The sequence below is a fragment of the Solenopsis invicta genome, chromosome 6 (assembly GCF_016802725.1).
Source record: "Solenopsis invicta isolate M01_SB chromosome 6, UNIL_Sinv_3.0, whole genome shotgun sequence".
Lineage (NCBI taxonomy): Eukaryota > Metazoa > Arthropoda > Insecta > Hymenoptera > Formicidae > Solenopsis > Solenopsis invicta.
Genome location: NC_052669.1, coordinates 10,874,837 through 10,899,418, shown reverse-complemented (window position 1 = coordinate 10,899,418; position 24,582 = coordinate 10,874,837). Strand labels below are relative to the sequence as shown.

At 34.8% G+C, this 24,582-nt stretch overlaps 1 protein-coding gene across 2 annotated transcripts in view; it reads left to right on the top strand.

The window, feature by feature from the left end:
* LOC113005898 (odorant receptor 13a) overlaps positions 1-24,582 on the top strand; it is a 75,720-nt gene that overhangs the window by 9,565 nt on the left and 41,573 nt on the right. For both annotated transcript variants that reach the window (XM_039451294.1, XM_039451293.1), the window contains exons 3-6: positions 12,625-12,742; positions 21,180-21,441; positions 21,554-21,670; positions 22,441-22,531. In XM_039451294.1, the coding sequence (XP_039307228.1) occupies positions 12,625-12,742; positions 21,180-21,441; positions 21,554-21,670; positions 22,441-22,531 (588 nt within the window). The remainder of the gene's footprint in view (positions 1-12,624; positions 12,743-21,179; positions 21,442-21,553; positions 21,671-22,440; positions 22,532-24,582) is intronic.

The following is a 24,582-nucleotide window of genomic DNA, read 5'->3' as shown; positions in this document are numbered from 1 at the left end:
GCAGATCTACGCGAAGCGGAGAGAAGTGGAGCTGTACTTGGTCTCACTCGAAAGGAGCTCGGAGACAATGTGGAATGTGACATCTGCGCCAAGATGTCTCGCAAGTCTTTTCCAAGACAGTCGTCTCGAGAATCTGAACTTCTGGATATTGTGCATTCTGACGTTTGTGGACCAATGCGTGTCGCTTCAATCGGCAACGTAAAGTATTACATCGAATTCATTGATGATCACTCTCGATGGTGTGAAGTAAAATTTTTAAAGTCCAAAAACGAAGTTTTCAAAGCCACTAAAGAATACATCGCTCTGGTAGAAAACCAGAAGAGACGTTCTGTTAAATGTTTGCAGACTGATAACGGACGAGAGTACCTAAGCAACGAATTCAAGGAATATCTCAAGGCACGGGGCATCACAAGACGATTGACGGTTCCGTATAATCCGGAACAAAATGGCATTGCCGAGCGCAAAAATCGTACATTATTTGACATGGCTCGCTGTTTATTGTTTCAGTCTAGTTTACCTTCACATTTCTGGGCTAAAGTCGTCAACACTGCGAATTATATTCGCAACAGACTACTAAAAGTCTAAAAGGGAAGACGCCTCACGAGATATGGACTAGACAACCGCCTGACGTAAGCCATCTTCATGAATTCGGTTTTCTGTCTTGACCGCGCTCCTGGGAAGGGAAAGCTGGAACCTTGATCTAAAGATGGTATTCTCGTTGGATTTTCCGAAGAGAGCAAAGGTTACCGAATCTGAATACCTGAGAACAGGAAGGTCGTCATATCACGGGACATGAAATTTTCCGAAAAGTCTACAAGCATCGAGACGCCTTTAAATTTAGGATTTCAAAGCCAGAGGCCGGAGATCGTCGAGGGAAAGCGGGAAGAAGATCTCGAATTCATCGATGTGAATCTCCTAAATCCTTTAGTCGACGATGACGCTCCTTCTTCCGTGGAGTTGCAGCCGGATCCGCAGCCTAAGTCGCAGCCGGAGAATCATTTTCTGGATTAGCATCATCTCGGAGATTTGTCACCGGAGTCGTCTGAAGAAGAGTTCTATGATTTGCCTAATAATGTTCCTGCGGAGGAGCCCGAGGCAGCATTTTTCAGAAACGAGATGCTCACTGTGAGACGTGGAAGAGGCAGACCGCGTCTTATCCGCACTGGTAATCGAGGACAGACTTTTCCACGAGGCTATAATCTGCGATGTTAATTTAGAGCAAGTTCTACTCTCCGAAGTACCTCTGCGTCAGGCGATTACTGGTCCGGACTCATCCGAGTGGGAGGATGCTATGGTCAAAGAGATGCGTTCGATACTCAAAAATAATACCTGGGAACTAGTTGATCGTCCGAGAGACTCGACTGTCATCGGAAGTCAAATGGTACTCCAAAATAAAATAGGAGCAAACAACAAAATCGAACGAAAAAAGGCTCGTCTGGTAGAACAAGGTTTTTCGTAATTACCAGGTGTGCATTTTAATCAGACATTTGCCCCTGTCGCACGTCTGAGCTTGATTCGTCTCATCGCAGCTCTCTCTGCTCAATTCAATATAAAGATTTGGCAGTTTGACATCACTACAGCTTACTTAAACGGAGAGCTCGAGGAGGTGATTCATATGGAGCCGCCAAAGTTTTTCACAGAGATGCTTGAAATTCTCATTGAAGAGAAAAATTCGAATATTGCAAGGAAGGCAAAGAAGATGCTGAGCGATTTCAAAAAAAGCAACAAAGTTTGTTTGCTGAAAAAAATCTCTCTACGGCCTACGTCAAGCCGGAAGACAATGGCACGCCAAGCTACGAGATGCTTTACTTTATTTTGGAGCTTCACCTTCGCAGGGAGATCCATGCTTATACTTTAAGAAAAGACGTCACGCTCATCGCAATATATGTTGATGACATTATTGTGGCATTATTATATCCAGTCATCCGGACTCAATTTCCAAACTCGGAAAAGTGCTTTTTTCTCGATTTGATGTTAAGGATCTTGGACCTGTAAATTTCTGTCTGGGGATAAAATTCAGACAAGTCAAAGGTCAAGTGATCTTGAATCAGGCAGTCTATGTCAAAAATTTGTTGGAACAATTCGGAATGGCGGATGCTAAACCATTGACTACACAAATGGATGTTAACACAAAACTCTTCAAAGAAGCCGATCCGGACGAGTTAGAAGACGACGTACCTTACCGGGAACTCGTCGGTTGTCTTACGTATCTTGCCCTGACAACTAAACCCGACATTGCTTATGCCGCCAGCTGCCTGGGTCAATTTAACAACTCGGAAAAACTCATTGGACCGCAGCAAAACGTGTCCTGCGTTACTTTAAAGGTACAAAAGAACTAGGTCTCACATTTACCGAAGATTCTAAGCCTTTGCGAGGGTATGTCGACTCGGACTGGGGAAATTGTCCAAATGATCGTCGCTCTTACTCCGGATACATCTTTTTGCTAAGTGGATGCCCAGTATCTTGGGAGTCTCGGAAGCAGAGGACAGTAGCCTTAAGTTCTACTGAGGCCGAGTACATGTCCTTGACTGATGGAACCAAGGAGTCAATATATTTGACACGTCTTCTTCAAGAGCTTGGTTTTCCGGAATTACAGGACCCCGTACTGTTCATTGACAATTACGGAGCGTTAAAACTTGCCGAAAACCCGATTTTTTATGGTTGAAGCAAACACATCGACGTTCGTCATCATTTCGTGCGTCAAGCCCTACAAGATTAATTTCTACGGCTTGAACATGTTCCTACTGAAAAAAATATTGCCGATTTATTTACCAAGGCTCTAGCAAGACCCAGATTGATCGAATTGATAAGACTGGCAGGATTACTTCATTGAAAATCTTGAAACCATCATCCGATATTTAGTCGTGCTCGTTTCGAGGGGAAGTGTCGGAAAATATATTTCGATATAATTTCTTTTTATATTTCAGTGTAACGAGCATTTTTGTATTTAAATCTAAGCGGCTCACTTCGTTGATGTTCTAAACCCAAATAATTCATTTTTCTTTTATTTTCCGTGCGTGTAGACCCCGTGAAGTCTTTTGTCATTACAACCGCTTATTTGAAATTGTATTCAGATTTCTCTCATCTCGAATATTAAATATTTCAATAATTATAATTGTGTCTTAAGTGTGTTTTATTGAGCGAACACTATTTTGCAATCTATGCTTCTACAACATCCACTAACTACGTTTGTGGCCTGCTTTACTTCCTGCTCGCCTAACCTCCAACTCCTATTCACCTACTTCCCTTCTATCTCTCCACTCTCTTACCCCCGCCCTTTACCCTTACTCACCCTCCACCACCAGCCTCTTCTCTTTTCCTTCACCTCCTCACACTCCACCACGTCTCATCTTATCCCTTAACACCTGTTTATCAATTGCACACACGTCAATCACTCTCGCTACCGGAAACGGAAGTCCTACATGTATTAAAGTATTTTTGAGAATTTTTGAGAATTTTTAATAATGAATAAAATTGTTCATTTTTTTATTTAAAACTAAAAAATTACTTTTTTTGATACTATTAAATTTTTGTCACTAAAATTAATATTTTTGTCTAAAAGTACGAAAAAAATCTTGACAAATTATGTCTCTAAAAAGTTTTTAATTTTAAGCAAAAATGTAAAAAAAAATTTTTTTTTTTAATTTAACCCTAGTAGCACAGGGACGTCCTGTCGTCCGGGGGGGCTCCGGAAGTATGCTGCACGCGTTCCCGGAGCCCCCCCAGTCAAGGACCAGGGCAGGACACCCGGAGAGGTTTTAGTGGGTATGTCCCCGTCGGCACGTTAGTCGGCAGGGAAGAGCCCCACATAACCACCAGGCCTCCCCCGGGGCCTGGGGTATGCGGTAACGCATTTCCTCTCTGTAAACAAAAAAACAAAAAAAAAAGGGACGTCCTGTCGGGACGAGCAGGATATCCTGGGGACTACCTGTTATAGTCCCGAAACATCCTGTGGACTGCCAAATGAGCGCCTCATTCTTGCCTACGGACATCCTGTGGACGTCCCGTCGGGAGTCCTAAGGACGTCCATTCGCAATCCTCGGAATATACATACGCATTTCAGGATATTTAAGGAATATCCGCATAAATATATTATATTATTACACTACATAATTCCAATGAGCAAAACAATATTTTAATAACATTTTAAAAAACATTTTTCGCAAAAAAAAATCGGGAATTTTTTCTCGAAAATTTCCAAACGGTCACCCAACGGTCATCCAAGTCGCGACTCCGGTGAACGTTGCTTGACCTCCGTAATCGCTGCGAACTGGATCCCTCGTGATGATCTGTGAACACTTTATTTTAATATGTGTATATAACTGATAGATTAAGTAAATTTATATTATTGAAAAGAACTATGTATAATTAAACCATATTATTTATATAAACATATATAAAATTATAGTTTTTCTACTGATATTTACAAATGCGGATTAGCATCTGGAATAACTTTTTTGTTATTATTTGTTTAAGAATGCAACTAAAAAATATGTCAATATAATACAATAACTAAATTAAGTATGAAAAAATTTTTATTAAAGAAAACATTAAAAAAAAATTTTTTTTAATATTGTCTGCTCATTGAGATGTAGATTGAGGTTTTTTCATTCATAGATCTATTTTGTCTATTAATACTGTTGTAAAATTCTTTGATATAATTAATATTTGCCCTTACTTTTTGTATCTAAATGTATAACCATTTATATTAAAGAATTTTACAACAATTGCAAAGCTGTATTTTTCGCTAAACGCAGCCAATTTTTGATGATATATGAACAGCGGCTCTAAATCTTTATATGTTTGAAATTGTGAAATTAACATTTAATTATTATATATAAAAGAAATATTTTATTTATTTTTATTTATTAGGAATTAAATATTTAATTAATTATTTAAAAACAATGTATAATTTTAAGTTGATCTTTATGATTCAGAGTAGCTGTCATATGTATTATAGGCCTGCTTTTTATTGGTGAAGTAGTGCACATTCTGCGTTAAAAATAATATTTAGGTATATGTTTAAAATTTGATGAAAGCAAAAAAAAAGCTAGTACAGTCCAATGCATCAATAAAAAAACAAATCCTACTCTTATACTTAATTTTCTGATACAACACAATCGTTTTTTTTTATTAAAATAATTTTATATGTTTAAGTGTAATTTATAATAAAAACTTTCTTAAATTCTTTATATACATACTTAGATATTATATATAGTCTGGATTAACCCTCCGTAGGCAGTCTTGATTTTTTTTGTTTAAAGCAAAATTCTTAATCTCAAATTTCTTTGCTCAAATTCAAATCTTTATTAAATAAAAATTTTAACATTAAAGGAGTTAGTTATTTGATAATGTAGGAATGCGGAAAAGTATTATAACCGTGAACTTTTCTATTTTTCCTTAGCTTTTCTAGTTTGTATTATATGACACAGAGAGATGGTCAAAGGACGTCCTTAGGATCGACTTAGATTTTGAACGACCTACGGATGTCCTTAGGCTCGGCTTAGACGTCCCAAAAACGTCGTTTGAATACAGTGTGCTGTGTGGACGACTTAAAATTACGTCCACTGGGTATAATGTAGGCTGTATATAGAATTCCTTTAGTTTATTTAACCTTGCTCGGGAAGTCCTGAAATTTTCATCTTAGTATAATATCCTAAGTCCGTTCCATTATTGTCCCGAGACATTCAGGATCATCCCGAGGACGTCTTGTGCTATTAGGGAAACGATAACCTTCAATATTTTTGACGCAAGGCATATAATGTTTACTTTTTTTATCATTAACTTTATACAATACATCCACTAACATGTTTTCATTATTATTTAAAAAATTCCAAACAGTTTATTTTTAGGTGGACCTCTTTCACGTGGAATGCTCCATATGTATAATTTATTCGAGTTTGCGGCGCGGATATATAATATCACCGAGAGACTATTAAAGACTGTCAACCCTGGGTAAATTTTTGTCGTCACTGGGGCCCCAGGGGCCCGGCGGTTAAAGAGCGCTGACGTTATCGACTATATAATTGTTAATACAAATATTTGAGTAATACATTATTAAAATTTTAATTTTTTTTATTATACAAATACTTCATAAACAAGTATGCATACTTATATTTAATAACAACATAGTTTATTGCTTTAAGGGGATGCTAAAGTCGTCCTTTTTTACCGACCAAACGTTAATTTTTGGGCATGCCGTTCTTCTAATTACATTTACAGATTTAAAAATCCTTTTCCACAATTAAAGTATAGACAGTAATGTATAATGGACGCTATATAAGGATAATAAAAACAAAAAAAATTGGAAAATTATTTTCAATTTTTTTTGTTTTCCTTATCCTTATATAGCGTCCATTATGCATTACTGTCTATACTTTAATTGTGGAAAAGGATTTTTAAATCTGTAAATGCAATTAGAAAAACGGCATGCCCGAAAATTAACATTCGGTCGATAAAAATGGACGACTTTAGCATCACCTTAAAATTGTAATTCTTTTTGATCAGTTATTATCTCTGTCGATAAGCAAACTTGGATATTAACATCAAAACTGCAATTTTTAATAAAAATCGAGAATTTTCGGATTACAAATACATAAGCATATCTATAAAACTTCAGGATAACAATAAATTATAAAATTAGTACTGTATTGTCAGTTTATCATTAAAAATTTAACAGTCACACAAACTCCCGTAAGGTTAGCGGTCTTTAACAGTCTCTCGTCGGTGCTTCTTGTCTCTTCGCGCACTGTTTTACCAACAATCATGTTTCTTGTTTTTTCTAAAGTTCATCAAATTTTATCTCGGACAACAAAAACAAAGAAACATGTTGGTTAAGTTAAATACGACCACGGTATCGTAGCGAATCGAATATAATCTGATAAAGAATATGTGTGATAAAAAAAATAAAGATGAGATACAAATAGATAAAGCTTTTGGCGAAATGTTTGCCAATTTTGTGCAGAAAAAATCCTTATCTTTTATACATGACAATGTTTTTCGGTTTCGTGTGACAAAAAACAAGGAAACAAAAAGCAGAAGGCACAAAACAAAACGCAAAAGCACATTGTAGATTAGGCTAGAAAAAAAAAAATATTTATGATGTGCGGTTTACCCGCGCAATTTAAATTAAAAACTGGTTTTACTTTTTGGACACAATAGTATCCCGAGCAAAACAACAAGTCAAAATGACGTCAAAGTAATTCACAATTGTGTCAAAATGACATCAAAATAAAGCGTAATTGATTAAAAAGTGATTTTTAATGATCATTTTGCAGTCACTTTGACATCATTTTGACGTCGTGATGACCCCTTGTTCTGCTTGGGATATCTCAAACTTTGATATATTCCATCATAGAATGCATTAAACTATCAAGAAAAAAATAATTGTTTACACAGGCACCCAAAAAAACAAAAGTGTTATGTCCGAGACACTACACTTATGTATCTCTACGTATTTTGACCTTAGAACATATACATATACATATATATATGTTCTAAGATTTTGACGCCCTGAAACCGAATATGACCTTAGAATTGTTCTATCAGATCAAAATTTTTTTACACTCAAAAAATTGCCAAATATTCCTTAAAATTACACTATTCAGCCCGATAAAAAAAACCTTGATTTGATAGCGCAATTCTGAGGTTATATTTGATTTTAGAATCTTAAAATACACAGGAATACATTGGTTTAATCTCTCGGACATGCTACTTTTTTGTGTACCCTGCTGAAAAAGGGCAATTAAAACCGATTAATTTGGATTAAAATCTAATCTATTTTAATCCACTGTAATCCGTTTTATTTAATAGATGTAATCCATTGTCTGGATTGAAAGATATTCCGTTTTAATGCTAAATGAATCGTAAATGTTTTTAATACATCATACAACGATTAGTTTTAATTCGAAATAATTCTTTTTGAATACATATTTTTATTAATTCAGATAAATCCGAATAAGTAGCCGAATAAGAATCCGTTTAAATCTGTGACAGTATTTAAGCATTTTTAATTATTAAAATACGGATCAAATACAGGGTGATTCAGAATAACCCGTTGTCTTTCAAGGAACGTATTCCTGGTCGAATTCTAAGACGATTTTTCTCTTTGCCAAAAATTTGTCAGACGCTTAGATTTTGAAATATCAGCCGATTAAGTTAGCGTATCACGGGTCGAATACAGATGGTACGCAGGAGCGGCGCACTCACTGTTACGCGCGAGTGTGTCGTGAGGTGCTTGCTGCACTCAGCTGATACAACACACAAGTCTTTCTCCCCCCCCTCTCTCTCTCTCTCTTTCTCTTTCTCTCTCTTTCTCTCTCTGTCACATTACAATGCTAGCTTTAACTTAAAAATGTAATTAATTTTCTTCTTAATTTTAATGATTTTAATAAGAGAAGTGACAGGAAATTCTTTGTATAGTCGAAGAATCGAACAAAGAATTGCACGAAGTCTACAAAAGAGAGAGAGAAAGTGAGAGGAGACAAAGACTTGTGTGTTGTATCAGCTGAGCGCAGCAGACATCTCACGACATATCCGCGTAACGGTGAGTGCGCCGCCCCTGCGTACCATTTGTATTCGACCCGTGATAGGCTAACTTAATCGGCTGATATTTCAAAATCTAAGCGTCTGACAAATTTTTGGCAAAAGAAAAATCGTCGTAGAATTCGACCAGAAATACATCCCTTGAAAGACAACGGGTTATTCTGAATCACTCTGTATAATCATAAGTATGAATGCTGTTGAACATATTTACAATTTAACTCATTGTAATAAAAGGGAAGGAATTATTTATTAATACAATGTAATCGGCAATAGAAAAATGTAAAAAAATTTATTCTAATGTCCATTATACGAACTAAATACATTAAAGAATATACATAATTATGAGTAAATACAATTTAATTTAATTAGCATTTTGTGAATTTTGTTTGTTTTTGGAAAGAATATAAAGTTATTTTTTATTTTGGTTTTAATAAAATCAAATTCTGAAAAATCGAATCGTGCGCGGAGTTGTAACCTGGAGTTTTAATGTGATATTTTTCGATCACGCGTGTGAAACTGAAATAGTTTTGTATAATCCATTTTAATCCAGTATTTTACAATTACACTTATAAAACGCTCATAGAATTATCTTATAATCCATTTTAATCAGATATTTTGCAATTATGCATGTAAAACTGAAATATTCTTGTAACTCATTTTAATTCGCTCTTCCAGGATTTCATCTATGTTTCAACAACTTTACAAGTCTTTACAACTACTTGTGAACTAAAACTAACGTGGTACGAATTATCAATAAAGAAAATGAGATATTTGCATTTTTTAACGAATATACATTTATTGAATTTCATATTCATTAGGTTGGGTATACATAATATCGAGCAGAACAAATATTTATATGTGTAGGATAATATGATTTTAAGAAGGATAAAATAAAAATAAATATAATGATTAAAGGTAGTTGTTATTAATAATGTCGCAATTTAATCAAATACGCGATTTAAATAGTTACATATATAGAGCGAATCTTGTCGCTTCAGTCGAATTAATAATATCAATCGTCTCTTGCAAAAGTTCACGTAAAAGGAAAAAACGAACTCGTGGCTAACTCTGAATTTCCGCACTCTGTCTCTGTTTATCTCTTACTCTGTCTTTATACATTCTGTCTCTGACACGGAGCACTGTCTCGGCTCGCGACTCACAGCGGACTCCCACTCGCTCGCGCTCTTCCAAATTCCGACAACATATAAGGTCATTACGATTGTCGACCGATAACAATCGATCTTCGATCCCTCGATCCTTGTCCGATATCTATTCTCCTACATATGTATCTTATACAATCTTTTTAATTTCAATTTAAAATGGATTAGTTTTAATGCGATTAATACAGGAAAATAAAATTAGAATTGTATTAAAACCGATTTCATTATTATACGCGCTATTATCAAAGTTCCGATTCAAATGAATTTCTTTTTATAGAAAATACTCTACCAAAATTTTATAAATTGTTTAAGTGTAATGCATAATATAAAAATTTTTTTTAATTTTAATTTAGTTGCATTAAGATTCCTAAATACTTTCAGCGACCACGTTTAGGAATCCTAACATTAGTAACGAGAAATGATACGCTGAGACGTTAAAAATTCTTGCGTGCTGTTTTTAAATAAAAAGCTATTTTAATAAAATAACATTGTAAATCATTTTAACCCTTACACACGTAAGTGGGTTTGAGAGACCCCATATGAAGTTTCGAATGCTTCGTGTGTGAAGACAGAATGAGATAGGAGGTTTGGATCAAGACGTAAAAAAAGTTTGAAATCTCTTTTGATTGATATTGTTGATCAACTTTTTTGGTCAACTAGAATTTGAATGGCATGGCAGCAAAGTTTTAGGGTCAATGCGACCCATATAGCGTGTAAGTGAAACATTTTTTGTGGGTATTTTATATAAAAAAGCTGGACAAAATACGTTCGAACAGGTCGGTTAGCGGATGTTACTCGCATATACTCTGTCTAAAGTTGGAATACTATAAAATGCTGTAGAAAAGGGAGTTTTTCCGAAATATATCATGAAATACATCAATTTTCAATTTTAGACACGATTTAATCAAAATTCCTCATATTCGCTTTGTTACATAAGTACATTTTTTAATAGAAATGACAATAATATAATTTTTTTGGAAAGTATGAATCTTTAGCTTTAAAACGCCGTATTGTGAAGTCTTTAAAAGTTTTTCGTTGCAAAGATATGATTAAAAAAAAAAAAGGATTTTTAGATGCTCAAAAATACCTCATATTATCGATCTTACATAATTATACTTTAAAAAAAAATGACTTTGCCAAATTTTATTTTGAAAATGTGACTTTTTAGCTTTAAAACACCGTTTGAAAGTCCTTAAAAGTTTTTTGTTGCAAAGATATGATTTTTTGAAAGAAAAATGGATTTTTGACCAATTTCTCATTTTTGCTTAATGGTTTTACCTTTATAACTTCAAAATAAATTATATTTTCGGCAATGCCGATTGTGCAGTCACACTCCTAAGATTCTGAACTTTTATTAAAAAAAAAAAAATTGTAGAAAAATATTTATTGTAATAAAAATTATAGCTTCTCAAAGTTGAAAAAGTCTCCCAGACCCTAAAATGTGTTTCCGTATTTTACAGGATTGGTGTGTTTAAGGGTTAACTAATTTGTAAAATTGTTTAAAAACTATTTTTTTCATGATGGTTGCTAAAAAAAGCGTAGCTTTTGGACAATTTTACAAATTTGTTAACGTGATTTATATAATAGTGTTGTCATCAAAATGTCTTTTTATTTAAAAATGACACAAAAATTGTCAGCGTCTCAACGTGTCACATTAAAATCCAATTTAATTATAATTTATGAAATCCTGTAATTTCGGGTTAAAATGGATTTAATAAGTGAGTGCTGGCGCCACCGCTAGGCGGCCACGCTGTAGGAGATCTTCTCGTAAGTCGAGTGCGGTCACAGGCGTTATATCTAGGCGCCACCGCGATCGACTCCCCAGTTCATGCTTCAGTGAGCAGCTTGTTGTAACCTCGAGACGAATACTCGCTCTCATTTTTTTCAAACGTAACGTGTGTATGGAACACTGTTCCACATAAAATTTTATATTTTTACATGTAAATAATAATTTGTATTTAATCTTGTACATAAATTAAATGTTTAATTTACTCTCTAAATTTTTTGGAGTGGAATTTCATCTAAAAGAGTGGAATTCCACTCTAAGTGTGAAAATTCTGCCACTCTTTGTCAAGACTGGCAGGATTTTCACACTTTTAGAGTGGGATTCCACTCCAAAGATTTTAGAGAGTAAATTTAATTTTTATTAATGAAAAGGATACAAAAAATATTTTTTTATAAATTAAACATTTATTACGTTTACATTAATGTATTCTGTTTTAATAAATCTATCTGGATTCCGATCTTATTTTCAATTAATTATTTTATTTAATGTCCACACGTGCAATCGTCAAAGTTTAGATTCATATGAATTCCCGCAATACTAATCCGTCTAAGATGAATTATATACGATTTGAATAAATTTAATCTTTTTTGATAGCGAAATTCCGGAACAACAAACAGGATCGAAATAAATTACTTTATTTTTAATTGGTTTTAATCGCTCTTTTTTAGCAGGGTAGCTATGCACAGCTATTCACAAAAAAATGTCATGTCCAAGAGATTAAACCAATGTATTCCTATGTATTTTTAGACTTTGAAACCGAATATAATTTCAGAATTGCTCCATCAGATCAAGATTTTTTTTACACTCAAAAAATTGTTAAACGTTCCTTAAAATTACACACTATTCAACCCGTAAAAAAAATTCTGACTTGATGGAGCAATTCTACAGATCTATTCTGTAACTCTTAATGACAGTTTCATTATCGTTATAACGTCGTTGTGCAGATACAATATATAGTAAAAAAAGCTGCGCAACGACGTTATAACAATAACGAAACTGTCGTTAAGAATTACAGAAGAGTTTACTAAGTCATTTTAGGGCGTCAAAATAAATAGGGATACATAGGTGTAGTCTTTCAAACATGACGCTTTTGTTTTTTTGTGTGCCTCTGTTATTAACCGACAGTAATCCTAGATAAAAGTTTTGATTGACTGGCTATTTGGTGAGTGGGATGAATTGGAGACACCGGAAGAATGCGAAATTATGAGGAGATATGCTGAGACTAGCAGACGATATGCTTTGGGATATTCATGTAAGAATATTATAATTTTGTCATTTTTTTTAATTTAAAACATCTACTTAACAATATAAATGTAATATGACACGTGTGTTATACATGCATGTATATTACATATACTTATTAATTGCGTGTTGACTACAAAATTTTTACATAGATATAATATAATAAATAATTTGTGTACACCAGCATTCAACTGGGTACTGCGCGGCGGCTACCTTCTAACTATAATGTACAATCGCTGTCATTACTCGCACAGCACGTAATATTGTTACAATATTGCTGCAATATTGTAATATTACGGTAATATTGCACAGATATATTGCAGTAATATTGCAATATTGTTGCAATGTCTAATGTTTGCTAAAATTTATCACAGTAATATTATTGCAATATTTCAGTAATATTACCAAGATATTGCAGTAATATTCTTTAATATTATATAATATTATATAATAAAGAATATTAAAAAGATATTGCTGTAATATTGCTGTAATATATTATGTCCGTAAAAAATTGTCATAGAAATATTGTTGTAACATTTCAGTAATATTGCTGCAACATTACTGCAATATATGATGTCCGTAAAAATTTGTCGCACTAATGTCACTGCAATATTTCAGTAATATTTCTGAGATATTGCAATAATATTCCTCTAACTTTCGCGGACACAATACGTTGCAGCAATGTTACAACGATATTACTGAGATGTTGCAGTAATATTCCTGTGACTATTTTTTGCCAACATAATATATTGTAGAAATATTGATATTTCCAAGCGGTCCAAATCGCGATTCCGGTCAACGTTGCTTAACTTCTAGGATCGGTGCAAACTAATCCTTCGTGATGACCTGTGAACATTTTGTGCTGATATGTGTATATAACTGGTACATCAGATCAATACACGTTATTTGTGTAAATAAAAATGCAACTAGTAAATATATGTTAATATAATGCAATAATTAAATTAAATAAAAAAAAATTTATAAATTATTATTTTAAATATCTATTTATTATTTATCATAAATATTTACTAAAATATTTTATAAAATATTTTAGTAAATATTTATTTTTTATTTAGCATAAATATTTTAAAAAATATTTTATAAATATTTTAATAACATTTTGGATAAAGATTTTTATAATTATTTTTGTCATGTACATGAAATATGTATGAAATATTTTCATAACATTTATTAAAAATATTTATAATAAATTTTTATTATTTATCATAAATATTATGTGCTATCTGGATAGATTATATTGCAATATTGCTGCAATGTCATAGCAATATTACAATGTGGTATAACGCGTTCTAATATTTCTGCAATGTCACTGCAATATCATTATAATATTACTGCAATATCTTAATATTGTCGCAATATTGTTACAATATTACCATATGTGCTGTGCGAGTAGGGTTGCGACACTTTTTTTTGATAAGTTTTTAAACGCGCAACTCTAACGTAAGTTGAGAACATGATTGGTTTTCACTGAATCCAAACAATTACGTTCGCCGTTCAGTGAGCAAGACTACATTCCAAAAACCATCAAAGAAAAAGTATCGCAACTCCAATGACCAGTAGCGAGATTCTGTGGGTGTTTACGATAACTAATTGGATCTCGGATTGGATTGAACAATGGTACTCAACGTAGGTATAGAAAATAACCCTAGGCTAATCGAATTGACGATTGCTGTCTCAAATGTAATCCGATTAATGACGAAAGCGTGGAGACCAAGAAGCATGCTTGAAAAGTAAGTCTCTTTATTTTTTTAAATAATAACACAAAAAATCAAAGATAAAGTTAAAAAGGATGATTTGAATTTAGATTTATTCTAATTTTTTTTGTCTAAACACTGGATTTTGTTTAAATTTCTGTTTGTAAAAATTAATTAATCTATTCTAAAGTTTTTGGTTATATCGGAAACAAATCAAAATTAATAAAACAATTATTAATTATTAGGTACATATTAAAGCATATAATATTTCAAGCATATCATATAAAATTCCTGTTTATTATAAACTTAGTAAAAATAACTTTAAAATTATTTAACTACATTATACATTAATCAATATTAATTTATATGTTAAAAATCAATAATGTTTCTGAAAATGTTTTTTTTATTCTTTTCCAGATCGTAAATAAACTTCAACTCCAAGAATAAATAAAAATTACTGGAAAATGGATTGACATGAAAAGGGCATTATTGAACAATATCAATTTGTGCTAAATTAAAATTTGTAAAATCTGCTATTCTTTGTTAGTTGTTCATTAGAGAGTAATAATATAAGAACGGAATATACATAAATAAAATTAAAATAATTGTATGCATATATGATGCGTATATTCCATTTTTATATTATTACTCTCTAATAAACAACTAATAAAGAAAAGCAGATTTTAAGTTAGCACAAATTGATATTGTTCAATAATGCCCTCTTCATATAAATCCATTTTCCAGTAATTTTTATTTATTCTTGCAGTTGAAGTTTATTTACGATCTGGAAAAGAATAAAAAGAACATTTTTAGAAACATTATTGATTTTTAACATGTAACATTACGCCCCTCCACTGTGCCGCCACTCCAGACCGACCAACCGTCGAACGCACCGCAGCCGAGCACGTGTATCTTACGTAAGACCCACGCACGTACGATCGGCTTACGTAAGACCACCGCGTGCTACCGCGCACGACCGACGCGCTACGCGCCGCGTTCCGAAAGCGCTCCCACTCTAGCCGGCCCGTCCGCGCGCGCTGATTGGTGCGTCCAGCCGCGCGGAACGATATATAAGCCGGCAGTGGGCAACGTACCAGAGATCCGTCCGAACATCCCATCTCATCGGATCCTTTCCAGCGCTGGGCATACTCGGCGCCTCCTAGCTCGGGGATTCTCGAGCACCTCCTCGGGAACGGGCATTCTCGTTCCAACCTTCCCGCGACGGGTAAAACCGTCGTCCCCGAGGCCGGGTATGCTCGGCCAATCCGATCCGCTCAGCCGCGCGACGGGCATTCTCGTCGCGCAGGCCATCCAATCCGATCAGCCGTGTGACGGGCATTCTTGTCACGCGGCCAATCCGGACCGTCCGGCCGGACGACGGGCATTCCCGTACGTCCGGCTAAATCCGATCCGAATCCGTTGCGCCGTACGGCGGGTATTCTCCCCGCACGGCAATTCCGTTTCCGTACAGCCGGACGACGGGCATTCTCGTCGTCCGGCCACTCCGACCAGACCGTTCCGAGTGTCCCCGGGAATTCTCGGGGACCGTCCGCGCCGACACCGTTCCAGTGTCCGCCACCGTACCTCCCGGGCTAACCCCGCGAGATGAGGCCGAACCGGCCGACCCCGTCGACAGCCCGCGCACAGCGCGAGGGCGTCGAGTACCGAGACCGTAACCGGTCAACCGCACGGGCCAATCGGGCCCCGAGCACGGCATTAGAGTGGACCGCCGCGCGGCCACTCTAACAAACGGATACCGTACGCATAGAGCGTAAACCGAAGCCGTCCGTAGATCACGACTCATCCGAGTCGTTACATTGCGATAACCGCGAGTCCGTTCCGACATCGCACGTTCCGCCGCGAACTATGTATATAGATCTATGTTGTTAAACCGAGCAACCCCGCTTGCTACTTACGAGCGCAAAGCGCCTAGTCACCGTCCGTCCGTTTCCGAATTGTTAAGTCCGTTTCCTAGTTTTCTAAAGTCCTTTCCGTTTAGATATTAAGTACCGCGCAAATACGTTGCGACTGTTCTCTTAAATTCACGCGGGCCGACGACCGCGCAAATAAGTGCCGCGACACTATTCGAATACCACGTGATCGTTCTCTTGATTTCCCGCGGGCCGACGACCGCGCAATTGAGGGCCGTAATGTGTACAAGGAGCTCAGTATTATCCGATAACGATATCGGAACTGTATAATTTCATTTTTGTATTAAAGTATAGCTAAATATATTTGACATCTTTCATTTTTACTACCAAAATACGGCGTTATCATTTCGACACGAACCCGGACATCCGGCGAGCACATCCGAGCATCCGATCCTGAACCCAAAATCCCGTAACCGACACCGAGAAAGTACCAGCGTTACAAACATATAAATTAATATTGATTAATGTGTAATGTAGTTGAATGATTTCAAAGTTATTTTTACTAAGTTTATAATAAACAGGAATTTTATATGATATGCTTAAAATATTATATGCTTTAATTTGTACCTAACAATTAATAATTGTTTTATTAATTTTGATTTGTTTCCGATATAACCACAAACTTTAGAATAGATTAATTAATTTTTACAAATAGAAATTTAAACGAAATTTGTTTAGACAAAAAATATTACAATAAATCTAAATTCAAATCATTCTTTTTAACTTTATCTCTGATTTTTTGTGTTATTATTTAAAAAAATAAAGAGACTTACTTTTCAAGCATGCTTTTTGGTCTCCACGCTTTCGTTATCAATCGGATTACATTTGAGACAGCAATCGTCAATCCGATTAGCCTAGGGAAATTTTCTATACCTACGTTGAGTTACCATTGTTCAATCCAATCCGAGATCCGATTAGTTATCGTAAACACCCTGTAACTCTTAACGACAGCTAGAGATATCGTTACGTGTCATTGCGCAGCTTTTCTACCATGTATAATATCTGCGCAACGACGCTGTAACGATACCGAATTGTCGCTAAGGAGTTATAGAATCCCGCTACAGGGCACGTATTATGTATTTGTCATGGTGGAAGGGATAGCATGGTGTGCTCAATTTGCAGCCTTCTTTCTCTAAAATCTGCGCTCTCCGTCGTTTTTCTGTCTCTTATTCCAGAGGGCTGCCAACTGTAAAAAGTTGAAGTATTTCACTTTCTAAAGTCTGTACACCTGATATAACTGTGTCGGACGTTTTCTATTTTCACTCTGTCTCTTTTCTTGCAGATAGTTACCGCTGTAAATAAATGTTATTAAATACAACACGACACGAAAGACTAACTGCGCTCATTGTAAAAAATTAATAAAAATTAAACAGTTTGTGTAAAATATAAAGATTAATAGTATTTAATAATAAAATAATATTTGAAATAACACTACAAATATAAATATCGTAATAAATTTTACGGTAATTTTAATAATAAAAAATAAAGTTCTTAAAAATTTAAAAAACAACTATTGATATACAAGAATTTTTTCCAAAACAAGAAATAAATAGAATTATTAAGTCCACAAATCATTACAGAATATCAATTTTTTGTAAATAAAAAATTATTAAAATTTGAAGATATTTTTTCATTAAGAATGAAAAGAAAAAAATAGTTAAGATAGTTAAATTAAATTAAATAATATTCATTGATTTTATGCTTGAGCCACGTGTTGCTGTTTTTGAATGAACTGACTAAGACAATCTCTACCGACAAAATGTGTAGAAATAAGTCATTATTTTTTATGCAGGTTTCATGATAAATATAATAATTTATTATACACAATTCTTATATTATACAGTTTTTAGATACACATAATTATTTATTATTTTATACATTTCAAAGTTAAAAAGCTAAGAGCTAAAAGTTCTATTTGATTTTTTCATTTTTTTCTTGTTTTTGGTGGCGTTCAACACATTGCATATGTTTCCTCCAACCTTCGATTACTGTAATAATAAAACAAAACATCATTGTTTATTGTATATACCAAGAATTTCGTGGCACATTAAGATAGCAAATTACTATCATCAGTAATCGTTCAATGTTGTTCTTACCTTCTAAATCGATCCTTCGGTGATTCTACATCTATCATATATTCCTGTATATTCGATGGATCATCAGGGCTGACGAGTAACTCGGAAGACTGCATGTACATTTTCGTGGATAACGAGAAGCGGAAAATCTTTGGCTATGACTTTGAAGTCCATATTACTTTCATTGTCACTAAAATAGAAAACATAAATGTTACTTTGATAATGTTATGCAAAAAAAGGAATGTATTTTTCAGTAATTAATACATCAATTATTATTTATTCATGTTTACCTATTTTCCGTTTTTGGTAACAATAATGTTGGAACGACAAAAGCGACTGTCTTCGAATGTCCATAGGAGGTCGAATCTTCTTACTTCTCACAAACAAATCTTCTGTGAAGTGTGCTAAGCATATATTTGCTGAAAATTCAAATGACAGAATAATAGTTAAGTTAACTAACAATTAATAAGTTAACAATTGTCTTAGTTTACATCAAGCACTTGATGTGTGCTATGTAACTTCCTATTAAATTATTTTAATTTCGACAATACGTATAAATGTATACATGATACGTACATTTAATTATCTTGAAAGATATTGTATCAGTTTAATATACTATTCTTTAAATTTATTGCAAAAGTTAAGGTAATTAAATAGAAAGTTGTTGGTTAGTATATATATCAAGTAATTGGTGTTAGGTTAGGTTGCTCTATTAAGATACGAATATTTACAATATTTTCTTTTGGAACAGTATTGGAATGTTGTGTGTGTGCCTGTGTGTGTAATACAAATTGCAATGAAAATAATGTCATTACAAAAAATTGGCTAATAATATTTAATAAGACTTACCATTCTTAATATTTTTTGGCATAAAACTCTCTCCGATTCTCTGAATTCAGCCTTCACGCATTACTGCATTTTCCGGAAATCGGAAAAAGCTTACTTGCGCTGGCAAGCATGTTTCGTTGCCATTTTTACACGATTTCACTACACAACGTACCATTTTCACTTTATTTTATAATAAAGTTTAAAAAATAACCTCAAAACACGTGTTGTTACTATGGACGCTATGAAGCAAAGACGCTGAAATTGGAGCAATGACGCTGGCGGCGCTGGTATGACAGAAAAAGACGCAATGCACGCACTCGTACGTGTGACAAAGATGCGACCATCTAGGTTCAACAACTTTCCGACATTAAATATTTCATTTTTTCACAGTTGGCAACCTTCATATAAGAGACACTTTGCCATGAAAAGGGGCGTGGTTTAGCCAAATTGAGCACACCATGTTATACTTCCACCATGGTATTTGTTTAGAATCGATTCCAATCGGAATTATTCCGTTTTTCCCTAAATTTTCTAGGGAAAACGGAATAATTCCAATCAGAATCCATTCCAAAGAATTCTATAATACGTGCTCAGCACTGTACAGTCGTGTTCATTATAGTTGCGACACTTTTCTTTTGATGGTTTTTGGAATGTAGCCTTGCTCATCGAGCGGCAAACGTAATTGGTTGGATCCATAAGTAAGAACCAATCATGTTCTCAGCTCCAATCAATTACGTTTGCCGCTCGATGAGCAAGGCTACATTCCAAAAACCATCAAAGAAAAAGTGTCGCAACTATAATGAACATGACTGTACAGTCGCCTGCATTATAGTTGCAACACTTTTCTTTTGATGCGTTTCTGAACGCGCAACTATAACGAGAGTTGAGAACGTGATTAGTTCTTACGTGTGGATCCAACCAATTACGTTTGCCGCTCGATGAATAAGGTTACATTCCAAAAATTATCGAAGAAAATGTGTCGCAACTATAATGCAGGCGACTGTACACTCAGCGTGTTTGATTCTGTCTATTGGGAAATTTTTTAAACTGTGAAGTTGTTATTTTTCTACATACTTACAGTTCATGATTAACGTAACGATCAATAAGCTTTAATCGTTACTTTAATCATAAACTGCAAGTATGTAGAAAGTGGTGACTTCTCAGATTGAAAAATTTTCCCATGGACAGAATCAAACACGCAAGGTGTACACCCAAGGACTTTGATTCTGTCCATGGGAAAATTTTCTAAACTGAGAAGTCGCTATCTTTCTACATACTTACAGTTTATGATTAATGTAACGACTAGAGCTTATTGATCGTTATGTTAATCATAAACTGTAAATATGTAGACAGATAGCGACTTCTTAGTTTGGAAAATTTCTCCATGGACAGAATCAAATTCCATGGGTGTACATACATACACCCGGCGTCATCAATTTTGTTTCTCAAAAAATTTTTTAAAATGAGAAGTCACCATCTTTCTACATACTCGCAGTTCATGATTAATGTAACGACTAGAGCTTATTGGTCTCTTTATGTTAATCACGAACTGTAAGGCCGATATTACACGTGTCGTACGACAAATGTTTTAAACGTGTTGATTGGCTGCAAAATAGAAAATTTCTTGAGTCTCTAGAAATTTTCTATCGTGCAGCCAATCAACACGCTTAAAAAATTTGTCGTACGACACGTGTAATACCGGCCTAAGTGTGTAGACAGATAGTGACTTCTCAGTTTGAAAAATTTTCTAAGTGACAAAATCAATGACGCTAGATGTATCTTAAAATGCTTTCTTTTGCTGCTTTTTGAAATGTTATAAATCTAAATTACAATTCAGCAGTTGAACAATGCATCTTATAATTTATTCGTTAACGAGGCGCATTTATGTGTATTTGCAGTGTATTGCTTTGCAACCGGGTTTCTGTTTGTATGTATATCACTAATACCACCACTATTAGATATCGTGTTACCTCTCAACGAATCTCGCCCTTTACTACCAGTTCACCCAGGATACTATTTTGTTGATGAAACAAAATATTTTTACTACATTTTTTTGCACGCCATAATAGCCTGGGAAATTGCCGTGATTGGGATAGTGGCTCACGATTGTATGCTTCTAACTTATATCGAACACCTTTGCAGTATTTTCACCCTAGTCGGGTAAAATAAATACAAGTAATATATTGTACATTAACAATGGAAATTGATAATCATCACACACGCATACTACAAATTTGCGAATAATCATACATTACAGAAAATACATTTACAGATTTCGATTCGAACGATTAATGCGCGATAATGCTACGAAAACTTTACATTCAAATGCAAGTGACGTGTATCGCAAAAGAATTGCATTTTCCGTGTATACGCACCGAAAGGCTCTAAAGTGAGTAGTCCACCGTCGGCACAGTCTATCGAGACCGTAATGATAGCTCTTGATATCCACAAAGAGAGAAAAAGAAACATTGACAGCAGAAGGAGAGGAGAAGAGAAATTTTGTCTTATTATTTATTATTCCATCATCCCTCGCTTTTGCCATACACGAAAAAAAATTAATATTGACTTGACAATTCATTAATTGTTTCATACATGAACAAGAAAGAGAAAATCTTTTTGAAAAAATTTTATCATCCTAAAAAAACATAATTTATTTCTTTATGTAAGCTGCAACTATAATAATGTCTGTTTAAGATCAATCTTTTTCATCCAATTCTTTTAAAAAACTTTTATATTTTTGCTTATACAGAGTGTTAGAAAACTAAAATTTATGCTCTTGTGGGTTGATAGAGCAAGTCATATTGAGAAGAAAAGTCCTTTACCATTTTTCATTATTTGCAATAGTTATTAAAATAAAAATTAGTAAAGTTCGTCAAATGAGCAATGGCTGTCTTACCCGCCTCACCGCACCGCCTGCCGCGGCTGTTTATGGTTTGGCGACGAACGGGAGGTCCTCGCATGCGGTGGGTAGGGAAAATACGCGCTTATTTGACGAACTTCACTAATTTTTATTTCGATTACTATTGCTAATAATGAAAAATAGTAAAAGACTTTTCTTCTTAGTATGACTTGCTCTATCAACCCACAAGAGCATAAATTTTAGATTTCTGACACCCTGTATATGAAACAAAATAAATGGTTAATTTTTTTCCTGTGTAGGTTCGCTCAACTGATCGAGGATACGTTTTCGTTAACGCTAGGTATACAAATAATATTAAATACAGCAATGATCAGCATGACCTTATTACAAGTACGTTGTTTACTAATTACAACATTTAATCCGACATGTATTCTTTACACAGTTTGAATTATATATATCAAAAAATAACCCTCCATGCTCTCGGGGGTTGATAGAGCAAGTCATACTGAGAAGAAAATTCCTTTACCATTTTTCATTATTCACAATAGTTAACAATTTAAAAATTAATAAAGTTTGGTGAATGAGCATGTATTTTCCCTGCCCACCACACACGGAGACCGCCCGTTGGTCGCTAAGCTAGGGGCAGTTGCAGGTGGCGGCGATGTAAAAAGAAAGAACAACGCATTTCTCCATATCATTACGTCGTATCATGTTTTCTCTCTCGACCAAGTGTCAAACGAGGAGGATGCACGATCAAGCGCGCCCCACCTTCTACCTGCTTTCCGATTTCCTTACTAGAGACTTGCATGTGAAGTCTAATATTTGGCACTTAAGGCTAGGACATATAAAAAAACTTAAGCAGTAAAACTTAAGCTGTAAGCAAATTAGCCAATGGCAGTTGAGAACATAAGGCCAAACGTAAGCAGTAGCAAATCCAACACATTGAATTTCTTACTGCGTACGTCTTAATGATTAAGTTTTTCTATGTGCCATGGCCTTTAGCCTTTACTTAGTCTGAAATCCAAGGCCTTACAAAAAAGAAGAAGACACATGCGCGCGCAACTTTGCGTGTGTGGCAGCCGAGCGCCGGTAGGCAATGCTGGTTCTCTCTCCTTACCGCGCGACTGCCCGTATCCCTTGGCGACCGACAGGCGGTTCCCGCGTGCGGTGGGCAGGGAAAATACGCGCTCAATCGCCAAATTTTACTAATTTTTAATTCGTTAATTATTGCAAATAATGAAAAATGATAAACGACTTTTCTTCTCAGTATGACTTGCTCTATCAACCCACGAGGGCATAAAAGGTTTTTTTCTAACACCCTGTATATACAGAGTGTCAGATAAAATTTGCCCATGGTCTCGTGGGTTAATAGAACAAGTAAAACAGAAAAGTCTTGTATCATATTTCAATATTTGCAATAGTTACCAAGATAAAAATTAATAAAGTCGGCAAATAAGCACGTACTACTTACCGCATGCGGGGACCGCTTGTTGGTCGCCAAACTTCTTCTTCTTCTTTACAAGGCCATAGATTTCAGTCCTTGTTGGGACTAAGTACCAATTTTTTATTCAGGGCAGGTAGTAAATCCTAGACAGGGATCTCTGCTTCATGCAATGGATATTGCCCCGAGATGACTCGTCTCCTCTCCAACACCTGAGAACAATGAGATCTCCCGGGAAACCCATTTTGGCAATATTCCTAAAGTTTAAGTATTACTCCAACATAAGACAATTACTAAATACTTAAGTACTTATTTTTGTAATAGATTATAATATAATGTCAAATTCCTTCATATCTATATGAATTTCTTAATAACATTCATGACTTTAAAATCTAAGTTGTTAAACAAGTATTTCACAAGACAAATCCCGATAGTACACGGGACTGATAGCACACCACCACTCACAGCGGCCAATACCTAGAGTTTTTCCGTTGGTTAGGTTAGATAAGTCAAGATGATTGGTTGGTGGGCTATCGCACCGTGCGCTATCAGATCCCTATTCCACAGAGAGGCCTAGTTTCATTAATTTCTTTATTATTAACTTGGAGACTTTATTTAAGTGGGGACAAGCCCAGAAAATATGATTAACATCCTGTACCTCAGCTCCTCAAAAGCATGCCCGGGATTCTACCAATCTCAATGTTTGTGTTTAATTTTTCTAGTAAAGACCAAATCCGTAATTATTTTAGCAGATTCCAAATAAACCTCTATTTAATTTAAATTTTTTAAGGCATCCAAGATTCACATTTTTAAAATGGTCGAAATAATATTTACCAGTTCCTTTCACTATAGAATCAAAGTAGTAACTATCCATCGTTAGATAATTATTAAGTAAACATCCTATGCCCTCCTTAAAGGCGATCTTATTAATAATCGGAGTTCCAACTCTCGACCCCTTTTTTGCCAACGCGTCAGCTATCTCATTGCCGGTTATATCTTT